Here is a 27,385-nt window from a genome sequence, read left to right as displayed (position 1 = left end):
TACGAATCCCATTCATTAAAAACCTCAATATTTCGATACAAATATAATATGTATTTTTATATATACAGTATGTGATAAATATAATATATATTTTTAACACTTCTCTCCTCTGTGATTTAGATATCATTCGCCAGCCGTCAGAAGATGAGATTATCAAACTGGCCCCTCCGCCCAAAAAAGCGTGAGGTCAAAGTTCAGGTCCTCTGCTCCACATTCCCTGGCACTTCATCATGCCCATCATCATCACTAAACCACGCCCAACTTACCCCCCACAGTACAGAAGCTAAGCAGCCAATCAGATCGCCAAGATGCTTTACAGCTTTGCCCAAGCCACGGAGGCACACCAATTATGGAAAATTTGGACGAAAGGACAAAGAGACAGTCGCTGAAAGACTAGTAGTACAGTTGCAAATGTAAAGCGAAAGGGTCCACATTCTGCGTTTGTTTACTCTTGTGTGGTCTCATGTCTGTTAGCGAGAGAGAGTTTGTTTAAAGGAGTTGGTCGGACCAACAAACAGAGAAGTACATTGTTTCTTGGGCTAACTGATGCGAATCTAGAAAAGATAACACATTTAGCTACTAAGCCACATTTGCTCCATAGCTAGTAGTGTGGGAAGACCTGAGGTCAGTACATTCCCTTTAAAAAGGAGAAAAAGACTTATTAACAGATGAATTGTCTGAATTTTGAAATAATCTTTGAATTTGTGTGATTGCCACATAGAAAGCCAATATTTGCCTTCTTTAGATATATCATGCATTATTCCAGGGTATGCACTTACCTAAAGTAGATGATTATAATTGCTTTTTATATTTCCTAATTATAGAAATGATAGTTTATTATATTATCGGTTAGTCATCCTTTTTTATCAAATGACAGCTGTTTTAAGCAAATATCATTATAAATGAAGGATTATATGAACACCCATCTATAACAAAAGTACAGTATGGGGGTAAAATGAGGTGTTTACCTCTTATATTATAATGGCAGGCCTATTAAAAATTAGAACAAAAAAAAGAGTCATTCAATTTTTTAATTCGATTTTTATGAATTGTTTAGCTCCATGACTGCAGTATTTGGATTAGTAAACAGAAGGCATATATTTTTGTTAAAACCACAAATTGTTAAACGTAATACTACTGTGAATGATTTTAATGTCTCACGATGCCATTATGTGAAACATTAGGTCGATCTACAAATAAAGGGGAAGCAACAGCTATGTCTAAAATAGAAATAAGTTGGTTAAAGAGTAAATAAATATATTATACAATTCCAGAGCTCTACATTGCCAAAAATCTGTAGGTATCTCTCATAAATATCAGAGATCCAAACAGTTCATCATTTTAGCCGTTTTGTTTCTAGTTTACTCTGCATCTTTTTAGTAAGTGTACTTTAATACAGACACATTTTCTTTTACAATTCTAACACAGCAGGCTCATGCTGTGGTTATACATTTTAATATCACAAATAATCACCTTCATCTGCTGAAAGACTGTTTTAACTTAATGTGCTTGATCACTGTGTGTCATAGCTCAGCTTAGACTGTTGTTTTCAATTTATAGACGCGCTTTCGAGGACATCGTGCGTGTTTTTAGCACGTCTGTATTTCCATGCACGCATGAAAGCAGCATGCGTCGTTTAGTTGTTGTTTCTGTGACTTTAAATGATTCTGTTTTGTTATTTTGTTGAAGAGATGCAGACGGGCGCTTAAAACGGTAGCCTAAAGTCTAAAATGTAAAAAGCTTCGATGGCACATGGTCCTAAATATGTGTTGCCCTTTTAAATGTACATTCAAATGAAACGAGCAAACTTACCCTCATGTCATTCCAAACCTGTGTGAATTTCTGATTTCTGGGATGAGAAATGTTATGGATGGTTTACGCTGCTCTCGACCATAGCAGTGAAAGCGAATGGGGACTAGGGATGTTGAGCTTCATAAATGTAGTCCAGACCAGTGTTGGGTGTAACTAGTTACTAAGTAATTAGTTACTGTAATTGAATTCCTTTTCATTTTAAAAAGTAAAGCAAGGGATTACTCTTATTTTTTCTGTAATTTAATTACAGTTACTTCTGATGTAATTAAACTAAATACTCTGTGTAATATATGTGTGTGCAATAGTGGAATTAACATCAAAATTCAAAGTCTAACTTTAAAATGAATGCTTTAATGTATAATTCTCACATTTGTAATACTTTGGTCAGTAAATAAGAGTACTTTATGTAGTTTATATGATTTATTTGAATGAATTAAAAGAGCCGTTTCATGTCAATCCTTGAATCACTTAACTAATCAAGGTTGATGTAGGATGTAGAAAGTAATTAGTAATAAGTAACTAAATACTTTTTGGAGAGTGTAATTTGTACAGTAATCTAATTACACTATTGAATATGTAATTAGTAACTTGTAATTAATTACTTTTTCAGAGTAACTTACCCAACACTGGTCCAGGCGACTCGTGTGTTATTTTCCACGGCGTGCGACAGCTTCGTCTGAGGAGCAGAGGAATTGAATGCAGTTATTTGTAATAGGGACAGTTCACTCAAAAATGAAAATGATGTCATCATTTACTCACCCACTTGTCATTTCAAAATGATGTAAATCATGACAGATCTTTCAATTTTTGGGTGAACTATCCCTTGAATGATTTGTATTTACTCGAAGACACTAGTATTGCAGAATTTTCCACAAAGCTGCTTTGCGATAGAAATAAGACTGACCTGACTCGCACGTTTGCTTAGTCAAACTTGGTGCAAACTTGCTTTTGCTTGACACGGCGCACTGGTCACCATCCACTTTCATTTTATGGAAAATTGCAGGATTAACACTCTGTTAAACGTGAAAAGGTGAAATGTTTGGTAATGACACGAGGCTGAGTAAACAGTCCATCATTCCACCTGGAAAACAGATTGTACAATATATTTATTCTAGAGTTTTTTATGTTGTTGTTGTATTGAAGTTTCTCAATTGTGTACAAATAGCATCTTTGTGAATTTTGCTGTGTGTGACATCGTGACTGTGGTGATGTTCCCGCTGTAATGTCCTTAAGAGTTTCTCTGGACATTTGTGGCCAAAACTGTTCCAACGATAACCACTCTTTTTGTTTTGTTGTATCTGTTCAGTGAAGTTATGGTTGTTTACGTACATTTGTTTCCTAATATCTTGTGTTCATTGGAAATTCAGCTCTCTATATGCTAATGCTAGTTTTACCAATCAAGCGTAGAATTGTATCCCCTGACCAGCAACCAAGGGCTTCACATGTCCTCAAGTCATCGATGGTGGTTTTCAAACACTAGACGTCTACGTATATCTACAAGCTCCTATATTTCATTTTGAGCAGGTGCTTCTGTAGATTTCTCTATACCAAGGGCCTCTTTTAAGCACTGTGCTTTGCGTTTACGTTCATTTTGGTGATCTTTTGAAGCCCCTCCACGGGAGCATTGAAGAAGCCATATTTAGTCGCCCTTTTCAGTGTGTCCCGTTGAAACGAGAGGCATATTAAAATGAATTTTCATCTTCTAACAGGAAATAAGCAAAGCTCAGTGGAATAAGAAGCTTTTTCTTTGCACAGTCGTGTCGTTCATGTATTTTGTTCTTCCTCTATGCAGAGAATATTCGGCACTGTGCATGCATGTGTCGCCTCTTTCGCTTGGAGACACATTCTTGTCATTATTAACCACTACATGCAATTCTCTAGACTATTCTGTGTTCGGCCAAATGAAACCGTGTGATGATGTATGAGAACTAACAGAGCAGGCTCATAATCATTTGCTTGTCAAATGAAATGTCACGGTAATGAAAACATATCAGCCTTGATAATGCTGCAAAAACTAGAAAATGCTGAGGATTTATCACTATTGGCATAACAGAAACACTTATACACGAGTGTTTGATGTTTAGTATAAGCAGAAAAAAACGAAAAGAACTACCTGGGTCATATTTTACCCCAAAATCAAAAGAAAAAAATGAAGTTACATTTTGTGGAAAGCATAGACGCCACAATACTTAGTTTACACTACAAGTAGCCTACAGTTGTAATTTTATCATGGCATTATTTTGTAGTTATTTTAGTTTATGGCTGATTAAAAAAATCATTGGATGAATATAATTTTTTTGTAGTGAGAAACACGTTTGGTCTTTTTCTTTAACCTTTTTTTTCCTTTGAACATAGTAAAATATAACCTGCACATTTCTTCATGGGATGTTTTGTTCTCTTACATTAAGTTGTACATATAAAGTATATTGTGGATTTATATAAGTGTTTTATTATGAATTAATTTATTTAATGCAATTGTATGTTGTTTTGGTGTACTTAAGTATGTTTACTAACCGGACATGGTGGGCCACATCTATTATTAATTGTAAATGTAAGCGTGACGGGTCAGACGAGGTCATTTTAATGCAGGGCAGTGGGCTCTAGATCCTTTGATATTCGATTTTGATAACTTTATAATTTACACATCATTTTGTCATTTCTTTTTCTTTTCAAATTCCAGTGTTCAATGCTTGTTCTCTTTGTTTGTAATACTCATCATCAACAACGTTCTAAACTTGACCCTTGTGCAAATGCAAGAAAACCTTTAAAGTCCCCGTGAACCCCCCGATTGTTTTTACTTCCGTATTCTGACACCTTTCCGAGTGAAAAGGAATTCCAAAGGAGAAAATGAGTGGGCATGGCTCGTGTTTTTCACTGCGAATTGATTGGATGTGTAAAAACAGCTGTTGCATTGATTTTGAAATGAAACTGGCAGCAGACTGAAGTTAACGGATGCTCCGGCCAAGCCGTCTAGTTTATGTCATTTGAGATGGATAGTCATTACAGGGTGGAAGTGCATTTTCAGATTTTAACTGAAGATCATGAGGGTACATGAATCTTAAAAAGAAAATGACCCACATTGATAAGCTATTTACTATAAACGCTGCAATATTTCATGAAAAAATAAGAATTGTCATTTTTTATTTCACTGGGACTTTAAAGAGCACTGTATTGTTAAATTCCCTGTCAGGTTGTGAGGTGGGCAGTTTGTGCAGAGATGGCGTAACAAAACATTGGTTTATGTGTGATACTGTTACTGACATTGTGGAAGGATTGTAAGAGTGATTTCGATGGTGTTGTGAAGATGGCGTGGAATGTAGTAAATTAGTAATTCAGATGAGACATTCATCACAAAAATTATACATTAATATATATATATATATATATATATATATATATGTGAACAAAATCTAATTCTGGGACGGTTTATGTATAATTTCGTATTCCTCAAATAAATAAGGAAAATAGACTGAGTGAAATATATTGATCATTTTATGCATATCTGTAGCAAAATATAAACATGCAACTTGCAAAAGCAAAATGAATGTGCCAATAAGATCTTGTAAAGTTCACAGGAAGAACTAAAGCATCTTAGAATTTGATTTGTTTGTGTTTGCATTAGTCATGATTCTCACAGGAAGAAGCTTCAATATGATTTGAAAGGGTTTGCACCTGTTGCCTTTAGATGTGTTGCAGTGTATGTGTGCAGTAGAGGTTAGCAGCAGTGTGATGTTTTGTGGGCACTTGGCGGGGTTCTTCTAGAAATGTGGTTGTGTTTAACTGGTGACAGTGCTATAGGATTTGACTAGAACAGGTGTTTGGAAATCAGACTAGTGGCTATAATCAGCTGTGGTCAGATTTTATTTTGCTTTCTATATTTTATACAGTCTCTGCATGGTAACAAGCAAATAAAGGAACAAATTAAACTGGTTGGAGCAAGTCAATCCAGCGCCATGTTTATTTACCGATTCTTGCTTTAAATGACACTTTGACTTGTTCTGCTTTGCGGATTGTTCTCGCTGAGGACTTTTCTGTGCGCGTCTTATTTTTCCTCTTATGGCATTGAACTTTTAACCTATCAGCGTTTCTTCAGTATTGGTTTTCTCTCCTCGTCTTATGTTGTAATGAAAGCAAAGCTATAAAAACACACTTTGTATGGAAACATGTTTGTTAAATATACCTACAGTGTGGCTTCTCTCTTGGAGTAAATTAGTCTAAGCAGAATTGATGCCATTTTGTCATTGTGCTTCAATGAATATATAAATATTATATTGTATATTAAAATATATTTGCTAACCTACAGATCTGTCTGGATGCCTGTTTTTTGACATACTCACTGTTATAAAGATATTTCTAAATTTTAAATCACCAAAGAACTATTATAACTTAAAAAAAACTAAGCCTCTGGAAAACGATTTGTGCATATGCTAAATCTGTTATGGACAGAGACCATTGCGTCAAGATTAACGAAAAAAGCAAGAAGTCCTTATCAAAGGTTCAAGAATATGTCCAAATCTCATATGTACTCAAAAGGAAAAAAAAGTTTCCGTAACCACACAGTTGCTTTATAAATTATACTTTTTTTTAACATTTATTTCCAACACAACAGACTAAAATTGTATATAATAATAACTATATAATTTTATTTATGTATTTTACATCTTGACAAAAGGAATAGAAAAAAAAGTGCAACTTAGGTCCACCCCAAACTGACATCCCTGTTAACATTTGTACCCTGAGCTTTTAAACATATTTCACTGGAGTCTCTTTATATAAATAATACTGTCAGAAAGATACCGCCAACATTACAATCTTCATGTGAAAATAAGTCATCAAAACATTTCACGAAACATTTATTCTTATTTTCTGCTTAAATAATAGCAAAGCACAGAAACATTCCACCAATCTCTTATAGAGTAAAGGAATAAATATTGACTCCACGCACGCCCTGGTACGAAGGTTTTTGCAACTCAAGAGTCTTACGGCAGTGCAAATGATTTGTTAGTCATCTTCCTCATCGTCCTCATCTTCCTCAGGAGTGTATTCTTCATCTGCAGACTCTTGTCCCGTGCTGTGGTTCTGCTCCTCCTCTTCCTCACTCCTCATCTCCTCCTCCTCCTCATCCTCTACCTCACTAGCGCTGTCATTGTAGTCATCCTCAAAGCTTTCTTCATCATCCTCGTCCACCTCCTCCTCACCATCTCCCTCAAAATGACCTATAACAGGCACACAAAAGAAATAAACAACGTGTTTGCACTTGATGTTGAACTACAAAAAATACGCTCTGCTCATCATGTCATCTGAGAGACGCATTTATACTACTGTAGAAATGCAGCGAGGTGACATGCGTTTTACACTCTGATCGTGGTGTGAATGGTTGGATCACAACACGTTGAAAGGGTTAAGACTCACAGACACTGCTGATGAGCGTGCTGGTGTGTTGGCGTAACTCGGCAATGAACTCCGCCATCTTCCCTTCCATGATTTCATACAGCGGCTCAGTGTCGACTGTGGGCTCATCAGGAAAAAACAGAGGCTTTCTTAACAGTCTCCGGTACCTGAAAAATATCCACGATTTTAAAATGACAACCAGTTTGCCAAACAAACACACCTCAATGCAAGTGTGAATCAAAACTCATACCTTTTTGCAGATGAATTATAATCCTAAAAAAAACAAAAAGAAATGCCTCAAATGCTACCATACACCAGAAACACTTAATATAAAAAAAGACATTCCCAACACACAAGTCATGAAGGTGTAAAACTTACCCTAATAAACTGGAATGGGTCGCTCTCCTTTAGAAATCTCTCAAGGCCCGAGTGAACCTCCAGTAGATGAGTCTGATCTTGTGCGATTCGGGCAAGGTTCTGCTGGACTCCACCACCCTGCTCAACCTCGTAAGTGTGAATGCATTCACGCACAGAAGCGAGAAATGCATCCAAATGTGCAATCGAGGTCTCTCGGAAAGAGTCCAGCTGCTGATCTGTATCGTCCAGGTAGGCCTACAGCATAACAAATGCTTCAAAGAAGCATAAAAACTTGCACAATGCTAGTGTAATCTACATTGTTTGACATGAATTGCAATTTAATTTTCAATCTATTCATTTACAAGTTAACATTTACATCTATTCATCTAAAGCAACCTATAAATGAAAAAGCATTTAACAAGTTGCTCCTTTTGTAAAATGTCTTCAAAATCAACATTTAAATATTATCATAAAATATCAACATTTAAATATTATCATAAAATAAAGCAATCAATATTTAGAATTACCAGCCTAAAACATGGTGAATAGTACAAATTAAAGCTAGTCAGAAAATAAGATGGGGTGGAATGTTTTAAAATAATGAACGTCACCTTGTTCTGACGCTCAATCTCTTTTTGTTCCTGTCGGTTCTTTTCTGCCCTCACAATCTTTCTGTTCACCTTGTGCAGCTGAATGTCGAGATGAAGCTACGGCAGACAACAGGGAGAGCAGATGATGATTAAGATCTGACAGATGAAAACAACAAACACAGTATCCTTATGTTTTCTAGTCAGTAAGTGAATCTACAGGGGTTGGACAATGAACACCTTGTTTTAGACCACAATCAGTGTTGGGGTCTAGGACCCACTCATCGATTAATGGACCCACTCATCGATTTAATCATACACTAGACTTGATTATATCTCACGGAGCCGATCTAACCAATATAGATATTATACCTCAAAGCGACGATGTCACTGATCACTATCTTATAACATGTATACTGCGCACTGCAGAAATCAGCCGTTTAACTCGTTATCGACAGGGTAGAACAATTACCTCTACTACTAAAGATAGTTTCGCAAAGAGCTTGCCAGATCTGACTCCTTTAATAACCATACCAATAAATACAGAATCACTCGATGACATGACCAGCAAATTGGGCACTATTTTCTCTAATACATTAGAAGCTGTCGCACCTATGAAGTCAAAAAAGATTAATGAGAAAAACATAGCACCACTCGCACCCTTAAAAGAGAAACACATAAACTGGAGTGCAAATGGAAACAAACCCAATTAGAGGTCTTTAAAAATGCGTGGAAAGAGAGTGCAAACTGTTATAAAAAGGCACTAAAAGCAGCAAAGGCTGAGCACCTCCGTAACCTCATAGAAACTAACAAAAACAATCCAAGGTTTTTATTTAGTACAGTTGCTAAATTAACAATCACCTGATCTGGTTATTCCACCGCACCTTGGTAGCAATGAATTCATGAATTTTTTTACAGAGAAAATTGAAAACATACGAGACAAAATAGTAAAAACTCAACCTCCAAGTCTGTCCTAATTAGTACCAACCATCGCCCCAAAAGAAAGGCTACAGTGTTTTTCACCTATAAAACAGGAAGATTTAATTAAACTTATTGCAACATCTAAACCTACAACTTGCTTATAAGACCCCATACCAACTAAATTATTAAAAGAGTTATTACCCATAGCAATTGAGCCCATTTATAACATTATCAACTCCGTCATTAAGCCTCTTATCAAGAAACCATACTTAGACCCCAATGAACTAGGAAACTATAGTCCGATTTCAAATCTCCCTTACCTGTCTAAAATACTAGAAAAAGTAGTGTCCACTCAGTTGTGCTCTTTCTTACAAAATAATGACATACACAAAAATTTCAGTCAGGCTTTAGACCGCATCATAGTACCTGAAACTGCGCTCGTTAAAATTACAAACGACCTGCTTATAGCATCAGATAAAGGTAACATCTCACTCCTAGTCCTGCTTGACCTTAAGTGCTGCGTTCGATACTGTAGACCATAAAATACTTCTAGATCGCTTACACAATTATACCGGTATTCAGGGACAGGCACTACAATGGTTCAGATCTTACTTATCAGACAGACATCAATTTGTCCATTTAAATGGGGAATCATCAAATCTAACGCAAGTAAATTATGGATTACCTCAGGGATCGGTTTTAGGACTCTTGCTATTCTCCATATACATGCTGCCCCTTGGAAACATTATTAGAAAACATGGAATTAGCTTCCACTGTTATGCAGATGATACTCAGCTATAGATCTCATCAAGACCACATGATTCCTTCCAGCTATCCAAATTGGCATTTTAAATAAAAAAAAAACATGCATATTTGCTGGCCCAAAATCCTCCTTTTCCCACACAATGTTATACGACTGGAAACGAGTCTGCCGTCCCAAAAGCTCACTGGCGCCATCTTGTGCAACTAGCTGCGCTGTCAAAACACAATAAATACGGAGAACTGACAGTTAGCAGTGTCAACAGTAAGCAGAGCTCTGATGAGGTGGAGGACTCCTGGTCAGGAAATATCTGAAATGTGTTTTGTAAAGAAAATAAAGGTGTGTTATAGGCTATATAGGATTGTTAAATGCATTACAGTGTTAAACACTAAAGAACAGCAAAGTCTGGAAAAGCATGAGCATCAGTTAGGTGAGGAAAAAGTAACGCAAAAGTACTTTCAGTTATTTTCCACAAAAAGTACCCAAGTAACGTATTTAGTTACTTTTTTATAGAGTAACTCTATATTGTAACTAGTTACTTTTAAAAGTAACTTTCCCCAACACTCTCCACAATCATTTAATAGTACGTGTAAGGCCTCCTTTTGCGGCCAAATACAAGTCATGCACAGTGGCCAGAGGGATTCTGAGCCATTTCTTTTACAGAATAGTGGCTTGGTCACTACGTGATGTTGATGCTGGAAAACGTCCCTGACTCGCTCCTCCAAAACACCCCAAAGTGGCTCAATAACATTCAGATGTGGTGTCTGTGCAGGCCATAGAAGATGTTCAACTTCACTTCCATGTTCATTAAACCATTAATAGAGATGGAGAGGGAGAGAGAGAGAGAGATGGGCGCTGAGTGCTAGCAAATCTACAATGAATTAAGTTGTTTTAAATAGTACGATAAAAATGTAAATGGGAATTCAGGAAAAAGCCATTACTGGTGGCCAGCGTTGTTAGTGTGGCAGGCCGCGACGAATAAATCAATATGGGAAACAGACAACACAATGATATGTTGTTATGAGACGTATAAAAACATTTTTGGTTCTTTTTGAAACTATGGCGGAACAAATTAGACAATGGCAGACACTGCTCTTGCGTCGACAGTTACTCTTGTTGGATGTGCTTCATCCTTCATGCTGGTATGCTGACATTACCCTGGATACCGTGTAGGGTTGGAAATCGAAATTCGATTCCAATTCTGGAATCAGATCCATAAGAAAGGAATCGGATCCTTTTAAAAAAATAAAAATTTCGATTCCACTTAACGATTCCGGACCGCACGGTCACATCATTTTCACGTCATCTGTCAAGACCTGAGTCACCTGACCTGACATAGCCATCTGCGAGGACCTTCCGCTCGAATACTAAAAGTCAGTTCACAAGATGGACCGTGGAAGGCGCACTAAAGTGTGGCTGCATTTTGCGAAATCACAAAAAGACAAAGCTAAGTGTAATGTGAAATCAGTGAAGATTGGCTGCGCAAATATAGCCATGAAACCCCCAACACCACTGGCCAGTGTTTCAGTTTCATTGTCCAACCCCTGTACTTCAGAGCAACAAACTTGTGGAAATACACACGATAATAAACAGCTATGATGTGATCCATCTATTGTACCACACATTGCAGCAACATGCAGGCCAACTATTTATTTTGGTTTACAAATCTACATCCTCTGGTAATAAAGGATAAGGATGATTGAATAATTTAGAATAAAAGCATACAAAAGCTTGCATGCGTAATATCCCTCCTGTCTATTGTGGTTTTATGAGGTTAAAGGGGAAGTTCTCCCCAAAACAATTCTGTCATTTATTTACAATGTCGTACAAAACCTGTACCGACTCTTTTATTGTGGAACACAAAAGAGATATTTTAAGAAATGTCTCAGTGGTTTGTGTCCATATAACGGAAGTCAATGGAACCCAGTGTTCATCAAAATCTTCTTTTGCGTTCTGCAGAGAAAAGTCATACAATTTTTGAAATGACATTAGGTTGAGTAAAAATAAGAATTCTCAATTTTGAATGAACTATCCCTTTCATGTGTGAACGCAGCACAGTTCCTGTGATACCTCACAATAAGACCTGTTTGCAATTCAGATCAAGAGATAAAATTATCACATAAACACATTATGGTGAATTCCAAATGGCGTTTTTGCATCCTGGCGTTTTGAGGGCACCGCAGGAATGGGCTGTTGTTTTTCATGGGTCCACTTGCCAAGGGTGTTCCAAACGGCCCCATTATGGGACAAAATTGCCCAACTCCCTCCATAGTTCCCATTACAGGTGCCCTTCAGAATGAGGAGGGCGTTGGACGCACACACCGGTTGGAATTCACCCATAAATGTCAATGTTTTTTTAACACGTGATTTGATAGCTACCTAAACATATTGTAGTCACTAAATATCTGCCCATAGCATTTTACAACAATACAACAAACCAGAGAGACAGAGAAACTAGCAATAACTAGCTACAATGCACTCATGTAAGAACCTTGAATTCAGTCTTACCTTGAGATCTTTCATGGCGTTCTTCAGAGTTTTGACTGAATGTCCATTGTGTGTTCCCTCTATGGTGCAGGCATTACACAAGAGCAGCCGTTCATCCAAACAGTAGTACCTGAACATTTCATCATGTTCCATACACTTTCGCTTTCGCATATCATTCAGTGGCTCCACCAGAGGATGCTCTCGGAATGCTGGGAGTTCCAGGTGAGGCTGAACGTGCTTCTGGCACATAGACACTTCGCATTTTAAACAGGTTTTAACTGCCTTGGGGTCATTCTCAACTTCGTTTATTGGGCAATAGTCACAACGCACCTCTGTGGGGGTATGAGACAGGCTGCTCCGGCTGTGACTGGAATGCTCCGACTGCCCCCGGCGGCGGAAACTGTCAGCAATGTTTGCCAGTTTGAAGTTCTTCTGCCAGGTTACGGAGCTTCGGTGACTCTGTCTGCACTCAGGGCATCGCAATTGGCCATGGGCCGAGCGAGTCTTGAGCCTGCGCAGGCATGGCAGACAGAAATTATGGCCACAGGGCAACAGGTGGGGGTCACGATAAAGGTCCAGACACACCGGACATGTTAGCTCCTCCTCCAGGATGCTGCTGTCTCCACTGGATGTTGCCATGATGCCAAATCACATATGTTAATGTAGACAGACCTATTATAACACAAGAAACATAAAAAGATGATTGATCACTATGTCTTTAACTGTAGTTTTTGTCTGTTTGTGTAAAAATGCGTATTTGATGAGCAGTGTGTTAAAGCCATTTAACTGAAAAGCCATTAAATTGAATTACAGTATACCACTGAACTGTAATATCAGTTACAGTTCAACGGCACCCTTGTAAATCCTGTTAGCCAACCAAATTAACATGAACGCCGCAAACAAAAATAAAGCCCACAACACTGGAAAGTATGTCTTAAGCAAAACGACAATACCTAAACGTATATAAATGTAACTTACCCCGATGTTTACTCAGGAATATCGCATATGTTCTTATGGTGAGAAAATCAAAAACGAAAGCGACGTTGACGTCATCTACACTGTCCTGAGTAGGCGGGGTTTAAAGGCTTGGATTTCACCTCTGACAAGGTACAATATAGGTCTAAATGAATTAAATTAAGCTAAACTATTTTGTTTAGCTTGATTTTTTAAAATAAATTTGCTTTAATTGTATTCATTTTATGTTTCAGTTCAGAGTTCCTCAGAACTTTTAACGTTACAGAGGCAAGCAGCGCGTTGGAGTTTGTCACGTGACGCATGATACTTTTCTCAGCGTTGCAACACATGCCACAGCAAGAGTTCACTGCATTTCAAAATAAAAGTGAAAAACTAATAGAGACTTTCATAGAAGTCAAACCATTGTAAACAAACAGAGGCCTGTAGTTGTACATACATCAAAAATACTATCCTCAGAGACAAACAAACTTGGCAAACAATGGAATGTGAAAAATCACAGCACATGCATTTAGCAGCCTTTTCCACCCCATTCACTCATGCACTACACTCAAAATAGGCATTGTTCTGTTGTCATTCTGTGTTCTAGTGACATAGAGAACATGCGAAACAAACAAACATACACAACAAACACCGACAAATATAAAGTAGCAATGTCTGGATTACGTGTTGGGTTTATTAATTTTATCTGAATTCTTTTTAACGACAGTCTGAGTTTGTACGCAGCTGTAGATAACGTATAGAGTATGTGAATAGTGGTTACTAAATCAAATCAAACTACTGTAACGTTAGTACAAACATATCCGCCTGCGTCTAATGCACTTGTTGCGTTGCGAGCTCTTTACTTAACGTTGCTTGAAGGCATCGTACCTTTACAATACATCACAAAGATAAGTATCTACCTAACAGCATATCGATGTGTCACTTACCCGAACTTCTCAAAAAGCAAATTCCGCCACCCCAGAGTTCAAGGACGGATCATATGGGATTGCCCTTTATTTAAAGTAAAACCGCATTAATTATCCAGCCGGCACACTCTGAAGCATTCCCACAAACGCGATGCTGATGTTACAGCCACCAACGGTTATTCTACTAAATAAGGTAAGATGTCTTCGTATATAACTTAATCCCACTCAAAATCACTAATATTTTGGCGAAATAATTGTAAAAATTATGTTGTTCTCTGTTTGGTTCCTCTGTGTAGGCTGCACTTACTAATAGCGTTGACCAATAAGCAGAGTCGTTTAGCATCATGTGATTGGACGTGTAGGACCAGAGTGGAATGCGCAGACTAGTATGTAGCGCGAGAGCAGACTATGGAAGGCCAAAGGGGACACAACGTGTGACACTAACGCGTTAACACGTAATACACGTTAACACGCAATTTAGTAGTTTTTAAACGACGTGTTGACCTGTAAATTGCGTGTTAACACGTGGTTTTTTGCATGCATATTGGACCACGGAGCTTTACCACCACCTACTGGCGTGGCGTTATTTCTTAAACAAAATGAAGCAAGAGACTAGGCTTGTAAATTGCAAGATTTGATCTAAAATATATTCTGAACATTGTACTTTGAGGGCATAAGTAATCTACAACTATATAGAATGATTACAATATAATAAAAAATCAAGTATTATTTCTGTAAGTATGAAAAGTACAGCGTGTACACTTTCAAGTCAGCTCAGTTTTATTGTCATTCTGTTATATGTGGGACATACAAAGGAATTAAATGTCTCACATGACCACAATGTTGCATATTTAACATTTAAATTATACCAGTGGTGTCCAACCCCTAAAGAGCTACCCTCCAGATGATTTCAGTTCCAACCCCAATCAAACAACCAAACACAGTTTCTGACACTATGATTGTCAGAAACTTTCAATAATTCAATCTAGGTATATTATTATTTTAAATATTGTTATCAGGACCGAGAACCTAAGATTACAACATACCAGAACAATTTGCAACAATACCAAAACATGTGGAAAGTATATATTTGTTAAAGTATGTTAACATGCATGTTTGTTTTTGAACTCAAAACTCCACTGTAAGATTCTACAGAAATAGCTGGGATGGTACTGTAAGTGAAAAGACAAAATAACTAGTGGGGATAGAAAATATTTAGGTCTGTCCAACATAATTCTGGTTGTGGCTGTAGTTGTCATCAGGTGGATTGCCCATCATCATAAGCATCTGGCTGGACTGGGAAGAGCATCAGGCCAGAACCGGAGCTTGGGCTGACGACCTCTGGTGTGTTTGGGAACCTGAGGATGAGACATAAAAAAAATGATATTAGCGTATGTGTAGAGGCCGCTTATAAAAAGTGTAAGAAAGTTACACATTATCATGGGTGTGTGTGTGTTAGGTTCTGACAAGCTAACTATATTGTGGCATAGACTGCTTAAGGTGAGTTAACAGTGTTATCGGTGAGTTACGTAAAAGCTATTTTAAAGAGATGAGTTTTTAGTCTAGTTTTAAACTAATTGAGTGCCAAATACAATGGATGAGCCTTTCGCCATGTAACAGGTATTAGGGTCCGTGTATCTGTTGGTCATTTGTTTTTCGGTTTGAACTTGAACAAACGGGAGTGAGAAAACGGTGCCATTTTTGTTTTTCGTTCATCAAAAAAACAGAAAACGAGAATTCGGCTTGATTTTTCGTTTTTAATTTCACGGATTAAAAACGAGTAAACAACTTGAAAACTAGTGTTTCACATGTGGGCGGTATGAAACTGCACGAGGCACTGGACAGCACGCAGCAGATGCATACAGTGCAGTGATGTAGTAGTCAAAGTGAAATTGATCTATTTGTCAGATATGTTGACCAAGGTTCAGTCACTGTTTAGATTCCACAGAAAGAATAATTTTGTGTATGCTAAAGATTCTAGTATTTTATTAAACGTTTTCACTGTGATATTTACGACTTGCACCTGCGAATGATGACAATGAGAGAAATGCTGACAAAAATACAGATGAATTAAGCTATCAGTGAGTTATTATTATTATTATTTAGACGTAGGCCTACGCTTTTGTAACCGGTCCTACTCGCCCCGCTCTGCGCGGGCCTCGAACCGGCGTCGGTCCGAATGGGAGACGGGCGCTCTAACGAGGAGGCTAAAGACCGCAGTCTCTAGCTAGAGCGTCTCTATTGGTCGGGGAGTGAGGTTTACACACTGCACAGCTCTTCACTAGCTGGTCTCCGTTACACTCACCCCCCTAAACCTCACTCCCATCCGGGTCACGGCACCAATGTAACCGGCTCCACTCGCACCGCTCTGCGCGGACCTCGAACCGGCGTTGCTGCGGATGGGAGACGGGCGCTCTAACAAGGAGGCTAAAGACCGCAGTCTCTAGCGTCTGTCGCTAGAGCGTCTCTGTTGGTCGGGGAGTGAGGTTTACACACTGCACAGCTCTTCACTAGCTGGCCTCCGTTACACTTTTTTAAATAAATGCAGAACAACAAGCTTTAATGTCTAATTAGAACGAACGTTTTTTCCTTCATGAAAAAGGAATACCTCTAGCCACGTTAAGCTAAATATAAATGATCAAACAAAAATAAATGGCAATTGTTTAGACTGTTTAGTGCAAACAGTCTGAAGACTGTTTAGTTTTGGAGCCTCAATAAAAATGACAACAGAACACAGCGAATTTTGAATGAGATAAAGTATATGAATCCGCTTCGTGCTGTACAGTGTCTCGCGCAGTTTTGCCACGCAGATTTAACCCTGGAGAGCTAGAAAGATGCCGATTCGAACTACATTAATATTTGTGATATAAATATTTATATGAAATGCGCTAGGTTGCAGGAGGAAAGTCCAGTCTAGGACCTGCCCTGTACGGTTGTTTAATGAGACAAATGAAACATACTTTAAGATGATCTTTGGTTGGCCAATCAATGGAGAAACATTACTTATCGGACCAAAGACACGTGAGCAGAATATTTCGTATTATAACCTGCAAATTGAAGGCTGCACTGTTACTCCAACAAATACAGTTAAAGAGATGTCATTTAAAAATCACATCTCAAATGCCACAAAAACAGCCTTCTTCCACCTTAGAAATGTTGCAAAATTACGAAATATTTTATGTGTTGCTGACGCAGAGAAGCTTATTCATGCATGCAACCAAGTCCAGAAAATACGATCACATAACCCCAATGTTATCGACCCTTCACTGGTTACCCATTAAGTATCGTATTGACTTTAAAGTTATTTTAATCACTTATAAAGCCTTAAACGGTTTAGCCCCTACCTTCTTAACAGAGCTTCTATCACACTACAACCCATCACGCTCTCTAAGATCTCAAAACTCCGGACTTTTGATAACACCTAGAATAACTAAATCCACCAAAGGGGGTAGAGATTTCTCATTTGTAGCACCTAAACTCTGGAATAGCCTTCTCGATACTATTCGAGGGTCAGACACACTCTCCCAATTTAAATCTAGATTAAAGACACATCTTTTCAGCCAAGCATTCACTTAATGCAAAATATGCTAAATAAACCACCGGGAGACTGCATTTATTAGATATTATATACTAGAATAATCTTGCTTGTTCTATAAACGCCATGTACTGTGCTGTGTTTTACAGTTTAAAATTATCGCAAGTTGTTCTGTGTGTTCAGGCGACAGTTAGCTTTGAATATTTATTTAACTTATTTTTAAAAAGAAAAATTGATTTCTGTTTATATTTGTATTTCTTATATTTCAACAAAATTTGTTTATAAAACTGTCACAACCCGTTCACAATCACAAATGATATTAGGCTAATTGTAAAGTTTTAAGATAAACGCTTACAATATGAGAGGATCCGCACGCAGCCAGTGTCTTGCTGCGACATCTCTGTACATGTGTCACGGTTCAGCAAGGAAAACAAAGAGAGGATCCACGTGCAGTAAAATATTTAATCAAAAAGACACAATGGTAGCTCAATGGTCCGAGAACCACAAGGGAGCACATACAACAACAATTCATGACAGACAACTGAACACCAGGGCTATACTGTACAGTACATGCACAGATGAAGGGACAAACAGGTAATGAGACACAGGTGAGACCAATACACGATAAAGAGACAAAGCATGATGGAAACTGGAGTCCTTACAAAAACACAGGCAGTACACAGTAGCATAGCGCCCTCAGGTGGCGAAATGAGGCGCCAGAAACAGGGCGTGGCAGCATGTCTTCATTGAACACTGTGGCATGCTTGAGCATGCATGGATTTCAGACAAAAATTACATTTTAGTTTTATGAAACTTGCTAAAACAAAACACATTTGTCCATTATTTGTACATGATAATTTGACAAAAAAAATTTAGTTGTCTAGTTCTAATGAAAAACCAGGGGACCCCCCAAGTTCACTATTTTAGACCTTATGAGAGGTCCCTTAAGGCTTATGAGGGGTCCGGGACCGCCCCAGCCCCCCCTCAATTCGAACCCTGCTTAGACCGCACCGCCTTGGGAACAAACAGTTGATTGGCAGGACCCCCTCTTGGACCCTGTTCGGTGGCTTGGGCTCGTCTAAAGGTGTCCTCAAGTTGCCACGAGATGGGGCCACGATCTTAGTGCTGGGAAGGACGGGCATGTCTGCATCTTCTCGAGCAACCGGAGCATAGACTCGGGATATCGCATCCGGCTTGAGGTTCTTCGACCCGGGTCGGTAGGTAAGGATGAACTGAAATCGGTTAAAGAAAAGAGACCACCGAGCTTGTCTGGAGTTCAACTGTTTCGCCTGCTGAATGTACTCCAGATTTTTGTGGTCCGTGAGTACTTTAAATGGCTGAGAAGCTCCTCCTTCAAGCCAGTGTCTCCACTCCTCTAATGCCATCTTAATCCTAGGAGTTCACGATCCCCCACATCGTAGTTTCTCTCGGCTGGAGTAAGTCGGTGCGAAAAGGCTCAAGGATGGAGCTTCTTGTCTTCACCCCTCTGAGACAGAACAGCTCCAACACCAACTTCCGAGGCATCTACCTCCACCACAAAAGGTTCATCCGCCGTAGGTAGTGTCAGGATGGGAGCAGAGAGAATGCGTTGCTTGAGCTCTTGGAAGGCCTTCTGTTTCTGTACCCCATAGAAAACCTGTTTTGCCACCCTTGGTTAAGGCCGAGAGAGGAGCCGCGATCGAACTGAAGTTCTTGATAAACTTTCGGTAAAAGTTCGTAAAGCCCAAGAATCGTTGGACAAAAATATAATCCACAGTGACAAAATAATCCACAGAAATGAAGATAATGCCACACAGCAAAAATGTAAATCCACAAAGTCAAAAAAGGGTATATCCACAGGGAAAAACTGGATGCAAAAAAAAGACTCAAAAGGTAATCCCAATAGCTCCAATGGGTAAACAAAAAGGCGTCAAAAGATAAATCTCAGCGTAACCACAAAAGTATAACAACTATCCAAGATAGGGTACTAACCTTCAAACACAGAGCAAAGAACTAAAAGAAACTAGGAGTTTAAATAAACACAGGGCAAATGAGGCACAGGTGAAAACAATGACTAAAACGAAGGATAGACAAAGATAGCAATAGTGACCCCTAATGTCCAAAAACCAGAACAACTCCAGTCAAATGCTGACAAAAACATTACTTTATTTTCATGAAGTCTGATAAAACTTAAACCTATTCTTTCTACCTGCAACAATATTTCTGCATCTAAAATCTAACGGATACAAACGCATCACCATGCTGTGCCAAATGAAGTTCTAATTCTGACAATAAGGTCAATTCTGAACTTTTTTGCACATATAGCCATCTTAAATATTTACATACAATTTTGAATTGTTTTATTTGAAAGTATACATTTCAAGTGTTCTATAGAAAGATTACCCATGTGTGCCGAGTATACACTTTGGATAGCCTAAATAGTAGGCAAGGCCAAATATACACAGAAAATTGTACCTTTGATAAATGAGATCGGGTAGGTCATGGAGACGGCAGAATGGGCATCATTTTTCTTGTTTTACAAAAGCACTAACTTTTGCTGGTATTGTGAGTGTATGCAAATAAAATCATTTAGATTATTTTGTCTAATGATGTCCTACATGGACGAAGATGACTGCATTCTTCCCGCTGTTCATGGGAAATCAAAGTGATCAAAGTGTCGCAACTTCTTAAATAAAACTGTAAAATATCATAAAGTTATATATTTTATATGTTGTTAGGGATTTCCCTCTAAAACATAAACCCTTGTTATAATGTAAAATCAGCTGTCTATTTTATAAAAATGCAGGGCAATCTCTTCTCTCTTGCATAAAAACACATGAAGCGTTTTACACATTTTGAACATGTCCTTTTGCTGAAACAAATGCCTTTCCAACCTGATGAGTGATGGGAAAATGAGCACATGTTCAGCAAAAGGGGGATTTGAACCCCGATCGATCTGGTGCAAAAGCTGCTTTGCAATGTGACGTCTCTAACCACACACCATTAGAACTAGCGAGAGGCAAGAGCCCTATACTTATTTACTTTGTCAACGTTGCAGGTACTTGTACTCTGTTTGAATAGACTTCGTTATTTTAGTTGTTTTTTATTTTATAGTCTACAGAGAAGCAGTAAAAAAGTCAAGTCAAGTCAAGTCAAATGTATGTTTATTTGCGCTTATTACAAATTGTGTTGTATCAAAGCAGCTGTACAACACAAAAAGAGGAAAAAACAAAGCAATGAAATACAGACACATACGTATCTACATACTATGTACACACATACATAGGTATTATAAATTAAATTACCTTTACTGAGTACAACTGTCATGGTATTTTTGCAAGTCTTGCAAAAGATGAGCTAGAGAAAAGCCTCAGGCTAAGCTTGTATAAGCTCGCCAATCTATAGATAAAACAATCAATTTCAAGAAAGAGCAAATAGAAAACAAACAAGATCATTGAACTCAAAGCAAGCGTGCAGTGCGCTTAAATCCTTCCCACAGTATTTTGCTTCCATCTGTAACGTTAGCAGCTTCTTTGTTACAAACGAATGCTCCCTTTGGGACAGTTAAAGCCCCCCCTACTACACCTACCAGTAACTTTATCAGATAAAAGCTTCATTATTTATTAGCTGTGAGGCACTTTATTTTGACTTTTGGAACATTTCCTTTATTTGCGCTACAACAAATATGCCTTTTCAATCTGATGAGGGGTGGGAAAAGGAGAGAACACGTTTGGCAAAAGGTAGATTTGAACCGCAATAGGGCTGATGAGTCGTGCATCATCTTTACCCCCAAACCATTCAAGCTGGAACTCAATCAAAGTATTTTGAGTACTTACTGTCTTTGCTAAAACAATCATTCTCAATTGCGAGAAAATTAGAAAATAAATAAGATTATTAAAGTCTATATCTAATAGCTTTTTGTGGTGAGGACTTTCACTGGTTACTGTTAAAATTCTCGCGTTTTTGACCCTCCTGGCTTTCCATATTTTAAACAACGCGTTAGTTTCACACGTTTTGTCTCCTTCGGCCTTCCATAGCAGACCGCATCTACGTACTTTTTTGCGTCATGCGTCATTAACTGAACGGCAGTTACGTCAAACGAGGTTGTCTTCGGGTGGTCAGTGTAAAGTGTTTGAATAATTTAACGTTAGATCTATCATTTAGTAATTTAGCGTTAAAACAAATGGTGGTTATGGCGGATGTGGGGGCGCTGGGAGTTTTCCAGGAGCGGGTGAAAACTTTGCTCGGGTCTTTGCTCGGGTCTTTGCTCGAGGTCCTGCTGTCTGAAATCACCGACGCCTATACAGAGAGTTTCCCACTGAACATGTCCATGAAACTTTGTAAGTATGTGTGTAAGAGCGCGTTTTCCTGCGTGTGTGTGTACAGATTTAGTTGTGTTTTGAGGACCAGGGCCCGGTTGCATAAAGCACCTTAAGTGTAATTTTCCCTTAAGTGTGTCCTTAAGTATACCTTAAGTTTTACTTAAGTTATTCTCCTATTGTCTTTGGTAAAGGAAAATCACCCCTTAAGTGTCATACTTAAGGGAAAAACTTAAGGAGCTTTATGCAACCGGGCCCAGACCTGATACAACACTTTACTGGTCCTCGGTAGATTAAATCTAAATCATCAATCGTTGTATGAAAAGGAAAAATGAAGAGCCTTATATAAAATCAAGCTTGGTTACTTTAAAATAATAAAACACGAATTCAAGATGTCGAGTTTATGATAAAACTAAAACACTACGAGATTAAAGTGTGTTGTTGCGATTATGACATTTTATTATGCTTGTCATAAAAGTAAAATATTTAATCGTTACTATTTAGTAAAGTGAAAGTGAAAAGTGAAGGCCTATTTTACGTTTGTATAGTGCACGCATTTTACCTTGAAGAAAACAAAACACTGGATGTGTTTGTACACTGTGGGACAAATGAAAATTAAAGGAACAGTTCACCCAAAAATGAAAATTCTGTCATCATTTACTCACCCTCAAGTAGGAAAATTTGCTTTATAAATGTCTTTGTTCTGTTGAAGACAAAATAAGATATGTTGAAGAATGTAGGAAAGCAAACAGTTCTGGGGCCTTTTTGATTACCATTGGTATCATACTATGGTAGTCGATGGTGGCTGATAACTGTTTGGTTACAAGCATTCTTCCAAATATCTTTCTCCGTGTTCATGAGAACAAAGAAATGTATACAGATTTGGTACATCTCCAGGGTGAGTAGCTAATTGATAACAGAATGGTTCTTTTTTTTAAGAAACTATCCCTTTAAGCGTTCTAACATGAATGTATGTTTTCCAAAGAAAACGTCTGTATGCTTCAGTTTTTTATAGCTATAGTAAAAATAAAGCAATATTAGTACAGACTAAAATAGTTTCATATACCATTGTTACTACAGTTTTTGAAATTACTGTAAAATCCTTCTAAGTGTAATACATAGTGTAAGTGTAATATTACAGCACTTAATACTAAGTGCTGTAATACAGTAGTTCTCAAACTGGGCCCCATGATGGACCCAGGAGGGCCACAGATTTTGTGGCATTTTAAGAAGTGTAGAAATTAATTATAGATTTCATGCAATCAAATATCAGAAAAATAAGACCACCAACCAAAATAATTGATTTCCAGCATTGCACAACTGAATATGTTTTTAGTTTAATTAAATTCTAAGTTCAAAATTCTAAGTTTTATTTGGGGGGGCCACAATAACAACACATAACTCTACACAAAGGGGGTCTTACAATGAAAACGTTTGAGAACCACTGCTTTTACAAAGGTTTTCAGTGTTTCCCCTACCATTACCTGAGGGCGGACAATGGTTTAAATTGAGCAGTGCGTGTACATAACTGACAGCACGCGCACTCAGGGACATTTATGTTGATTATATTTTGCCGCTATATCCTCTAATATCTTTATTTAGCGCCAAACGCGCTTCATTTTCGCTCCGTTAGTGCTGCTTCTCCAGCTAAAGACACGTCGCATATAAAGACCTGCAGACACCAAGAGCAGTTAAATAAATGGACACTTTTTCTGTAACGCAAATGCAGCCCCTGATAGCACACATATATCTGGCTTACGTCTATTTGACATTTGCATTTACATCTGCAAGACATCTACAATACATCGTTTGCTCATCTGCATTACGTCTCAGAGATGTCTGTTGTCAGACGTCATATAGACATCTAGAAGATGTCTGTAAGATGTTTATGATTTAGAATGGATATAAAGCTGCTCTTTCTAAGATGTTTAGCAGCTGTTTTTACACAGGAGATCTCCAGATCTTTAGCAGACGTATTACAGACGTTCAGACGTCTCCGAGACGTATTGCAGATGAGCAAAGTATGTATTGCAGATGTAAATGCAGACGTCAAATAGACGTAAGCCAGATGGATTGTGCTATCTGGAGCAGTAATAAAGTATTTTTAGTCAGTTTACTGTTTGCTATATAAGTTTGTGACAGATTATAAAACATAACATCTTGTATCTACATATAGCATTTATGATATTAATAGCATAAATAATCAGCATGTTAAGAGCATTTCATTGTGAATCATGTTTTAATTGGAAAGAATATTTAGAATCAGTTCTAGTATGAATGGCATGGAAAGGCTGTTAGTAACTTTGTAAGTACTCCTGCTCATGATATATTTATTTCAGTTGTTACATTTTGTTGTCAGTAGTTTTTTTAAATATTAAAATAGACCACTGGGACTTCGCTTCAGCACCAGAGCCTACAACACATTTTCTCAGTTACCAGACCTTCTGTTTCATACAGACTGTGGCTATCAGAATATAAAGTAAATGACCTGATAAAACATTCGATTGGTTGATTTAACATTATTTATTAAAAAAAGTATTGTCCGGGACCTCCGGCACAAAAGATATATAGAGACCGCAGCCCCCCCCAAAGCCATAAACCTAGGGGAAACACTGGTTTTTCACAGAGTGCTCCAGAATCTGTTTATTTGCAGTGGTGAATGAAACTAAACTAACCAGTATTTTAAGTAAAAAACAAAAATGGGCGTTTCTTGGTAAATGAGAAGTTAATGAAATCAGCGTTTACATTTGGTTTCTCCTAAGCTGTTGTTTTGTTGTAGTTGGTCGGAGTGGTAACCGTACACATTTTGATTTGCAGGTGAGAAATGCACCCTCAATGATCCGCCTGAGAACATTAAGGTAAAGTTCTGTTTTTTTGCCTTTGGAGTCCAGACTTTAGTATGTTTGTTCTGTATCATATTCCTTTATATAAATCTGTATATTTTCAGAAAGGTTATGTCAGTTCTTTTTTGCACTTGAGAAAATAAAGCAAACATGCGGCAACTGCAATTATGTATATACCTTAAACTATGTACACCTAAGTGCATAACCTGTGCAGAATCTGCAAAAGGATTATTGATAAAAAATTAAATGAACATCTCTATGTATGTAGGTAGTCGTTTTTAATTGTCATTTTATAAGCAGCAAACGTAGTGTGAATATTTGCTATATCGCCCAGCTCTAGTTGCAATAGTTTTGTTAGATTTTTGTATTTACATATACTGTATATAGTAAATACCAATATGTCACTGAGGTATGGTCCTGTTCATTTTTGTAAAATTTTCGACTTTTTTTTCCGACTCCACTGGTTCCCTTAAAATAGCTTTTTCTATTTTAAACTCACTTTGTTTCACATTCTTTCACATGTCAGGGGGACAAATACAGCGGATTTAGAGCAGGATCTGAACAGTCCCAGCCCTTAAAAGACCTGCGATACAGCGACAGAGTGATTCCACAGCAGGCGATCAGCGGAGGAAGTAATGGTCAGGAAGTAATGAATGGAGCACTGAACCAATCAGACACCCCGAATAGGCCATGTCCACCTCCAGTTCATCAAGAAGCATGGGTTACAAAAGAGACAAAGCTTGCACTGGGAATGAAACTTAAAAATAATGACACAACTGTAACGGAAAATGAATATGTGACACCGCTAATTCCGAAAGAAGGTAAAGAGCAAGAGAAGGTAACACCTGGAGTGGAGTATGACGCTGATGTGAAGCCCGTGGAGAATGAAGCATGTGAACCAGCCAGGACCAAGTCTTCTGATCAAGAGCTTTCTTGTTTTCAAAGCCAGAATCCGGCATGTTTAGGCGGTGCACAGGGTACGTCTTCTGAGCTCAGGGAGCGTATACGACTCTGCTCTGTACAGCTCAAGACCATCCCGATACTTGAGAGGCCGAGCAGTCAGTTTTACGTTTGCAGCTTTTGTAGCAAAATCTTCATGTTCGGCAAAACCCTTAGGAGTCATAAACGTTTACACATCAGCGAGAGACCTTACAGCTGTTCGCACTGTCACAAATCCTTTAACCTCCGCAAGACCCTCCTCCAACATAAGAAAGACCACCTCAAGAAACTGTACAGCTGTACTCGATGTGGTAAAAAATACGAACATTGGAGAAACCTTCACCTACACTGGGGTTGCCATGCTGGACGGAGTCCGTTTCTTTGCTTCCGCTGTGGGAAATGCTGTAGGACTGTCCTGAATCGTCAGAGTAACCTAACCAAATGAACCAATACTGACTGACCAATTGAGAGGAATCTCAATTTTGTCACAGAGGTTTACACTAGCAATATTTTGTGGTTGTGAATACTGTAGTATGATATTTGTTTTTGTTTGTTCATACTAAAAACTTGAAGTGTTGTTGAAGTGTTATTGCAATATTTACGCTTGTTGATCTTAATATAATTAAGTATTTGTGTTGTAAGTAGTGACAAAAACCTACAGTCAATACGAAGTATTACTAGTGTTCTGTTTTTGCAATCATCTGTGAACTGGACAGGGAAATCTGCAGTAGTTTATTTCTGCTTTGATTTTCCAGGGCACAACAAAATGATTGTAAGAATGTTCTAAAGTATTTGTTTATGAAGAGCAAATCAAAATCAACAGTATTTCTCTTAAATAAATTCGATCACTGTTTTTGTAGTGTGGAGCATCTTGTAAGGATCGTTTTAAAAATTCATACACTGACAAAATCCTGTGTGCTTCCAGAATATTAGACTGGGGTAAACAATGTTTTAATTCTACTGTAGTTTTTGTAGTTTGTAATTTGTTGCATTAAACAAACAATGCTGTTATCCTCTGCCCCCTTCAGTTCTCTCTCTCTCTATAGATGGTTTCACAGCAACAACATAAACAAACGTTGCTGCGCATGCACACTTTGAATAGAGTGCCTATAGATTATTTCTGAAGGCAAGCAAAAGTAAAGTACATTAGCTAGCAATTTAAAAGTATGTCTAGTCGGTATTATTTTGGGTTACCAACTGTTATTTGGCTAAACTTAATTGCACAACCCATTCAACATTTACATTACATTTATGCAATTTGGCAGACGCTTTGCATTGCATCATACTATACATTTGTATCGGAGTATGTGCAATCCCTGGGATTGAACCCATAACCTTGGCGTTGCTAGCGCCATGCTCTAACCACTGAGATATGGGAAATCAACTCAACTCATGTGTGGTGAGTGAAAGTCTTGGGTGCGTACTCCATACAAAGTAGAATGCAGTTGGACAGACAACTGTATGACAAATAACTGTATGACTTTACAGACTTCAGTGACAGCATGTAGTACAGACGAACAGTGCAAAGTATAAATAGACTTTACAAAAAATACAGGACAGTATATACAGTACACA

At 38.0% G+C, this 27,385-nt stretch overlaps 3 protein-coding genes across 4 annotated transcripts in view; 2 read left to right on the top strand and 1 right to left on the bottom strand.

The window, feature by feature from the left end:
• LOC130561625 (astrocytic phosphoprotein PEA-15) overlaps positions 1-6,114 on the top strand; it is a 41,269-nt gene extending 35,155 nt beyond the window's left edge. Inside the window, exon 4 of the mRNA XM_057346081.1 lies at positions 121-6,114. Within this exon, the coding sequence (XP_057202064.1) occupies positions 121-185 (65 nt within the window). The 3' untranslated portion in view covers positions 186-6,114. The remainder of the gene's footprint in view (positions 1-120) is intronic.
• Positions 6,115-6,648: 534 nt separating this feature from the next.
• zgc:92594 (uncharacterized protein LOC436996 homolog) lies at positions 6,649-14,488 on the bottom strand. Of its 2 annotated transcripts, none has more exons than XM_057346033.1 (7): positions 14,217-14,488; positions 12,337-12,987; positions 8,172-8,267; positions 7,582-7,815; positions 7,454-7,476; positions 7,225-7,370; positions 6,649-7,028 (listed from the first exon to the last, which is right to left on the bottom strand). In XM_057346033.1, exons 2-7 carry the CDS (start codon positions 12,952-12,954, stop codon positions 6,814-6,816), a joined length of 1,332 nt encoding a protein of 443 aa, XP_057202016.1. In that variant the 5' UTR covers positions 12,955-12,987; positions 14,217-14,488; the 3' UTR covers positions 6,649-6,813. The 2 variants fall into 2 exon arrangements, with proteins under 2 accessions (XP_057202016.1, XP_057202024.1); XM_057346041.1 differs by lacking the exon at positions 14,217-14,488 and adding an exon at positions 13,294-13,397.
• A 7,311-nt stretch (positions 14,489-21,799) lies between these two features.
• On the top strand, positions 21,800-26,814 carry LOC130561620 (zinc finger protein 250-like). The gene is made up of 3 exons (XM_057346067.1): positions 21,800-22,049; positions 24,846-24,886; positions 25,398-26,814. Exons 1-3 carry the CDS (start codon positions 21,893-21,895, stop codon positions 26,253-26,255), a joined length of 1,056 nt encoding a protein of 351 aa, XP_057202050.1. The 5' UTR covers positions 21,800-21,892; the 3' UTR covers positions 26,256-26,814.
• Positions 26,815-27,385: the final 571 nt, after the last annotated feature.

Source organism: Triplophysa rosa, linkage group LG1, assembly GCF_024868665.1.
Source record: "Triplophysa rosa linkage group LG1, Trosa_1v2, whole genome shotgun sequence".
NCBI classification, from domain to species: Eukaryota; Metazoa; Chordata; class Actinopteri; order Cypriniformes; family Nemacheilidae; genus Triplophysa; species Triplophysa rosa.
Note: the sequence above shows the minus strand (reverse complement) of the source record. Positions and strands in the feature narration are given on the sequence as shown.

Bases quoted from the DNA above. Each gene is read 5' to 3' on its own strand.
- zgc:92594 (XM_057346033.1), bottom strand. From the start codon at position 12,954: ATGGCAACATCCAGTGGAGACAGCAGCATCCTGGAGGAGGAGCTAACA. The intron at 8,268-12,336 runs GTAAGACTGAAT...TGTCTGCCGTAG, and splicing joins ACGCCATGAAAGATCTCAAG to CTTCATCTCGACATTCAGCT. The intron at 7,477-7,581 runs GTAAGTTTTACA...TGTTTTTTTTAG, and splicing joins ACCCATTCCAGTTTATTAGG to GATTATAATTCATCTGCAAA.
- LOC130561620 (XM_057346067.1), top strand. From the start codon at position 21,893: ATGGTGGTTATGGCGGATGTGGGGGCGCTGGGAGTTTTCCAGGAGCGG. The intron at 22,050-24,845 runs GTAAGTATGTGT...TTTGATTTGCAG, and splicing joins GAACATGTCCATGAAACTTT to GTGAGAAATGCACCCTCAAT. The intron at 24,887-25,397 runs GTAAAGTTCTGT...TTCACATGTCAG, and splicing joins ATCCGCCTGAGAACATTAAG to GGGGACAAATACAGCGGATT.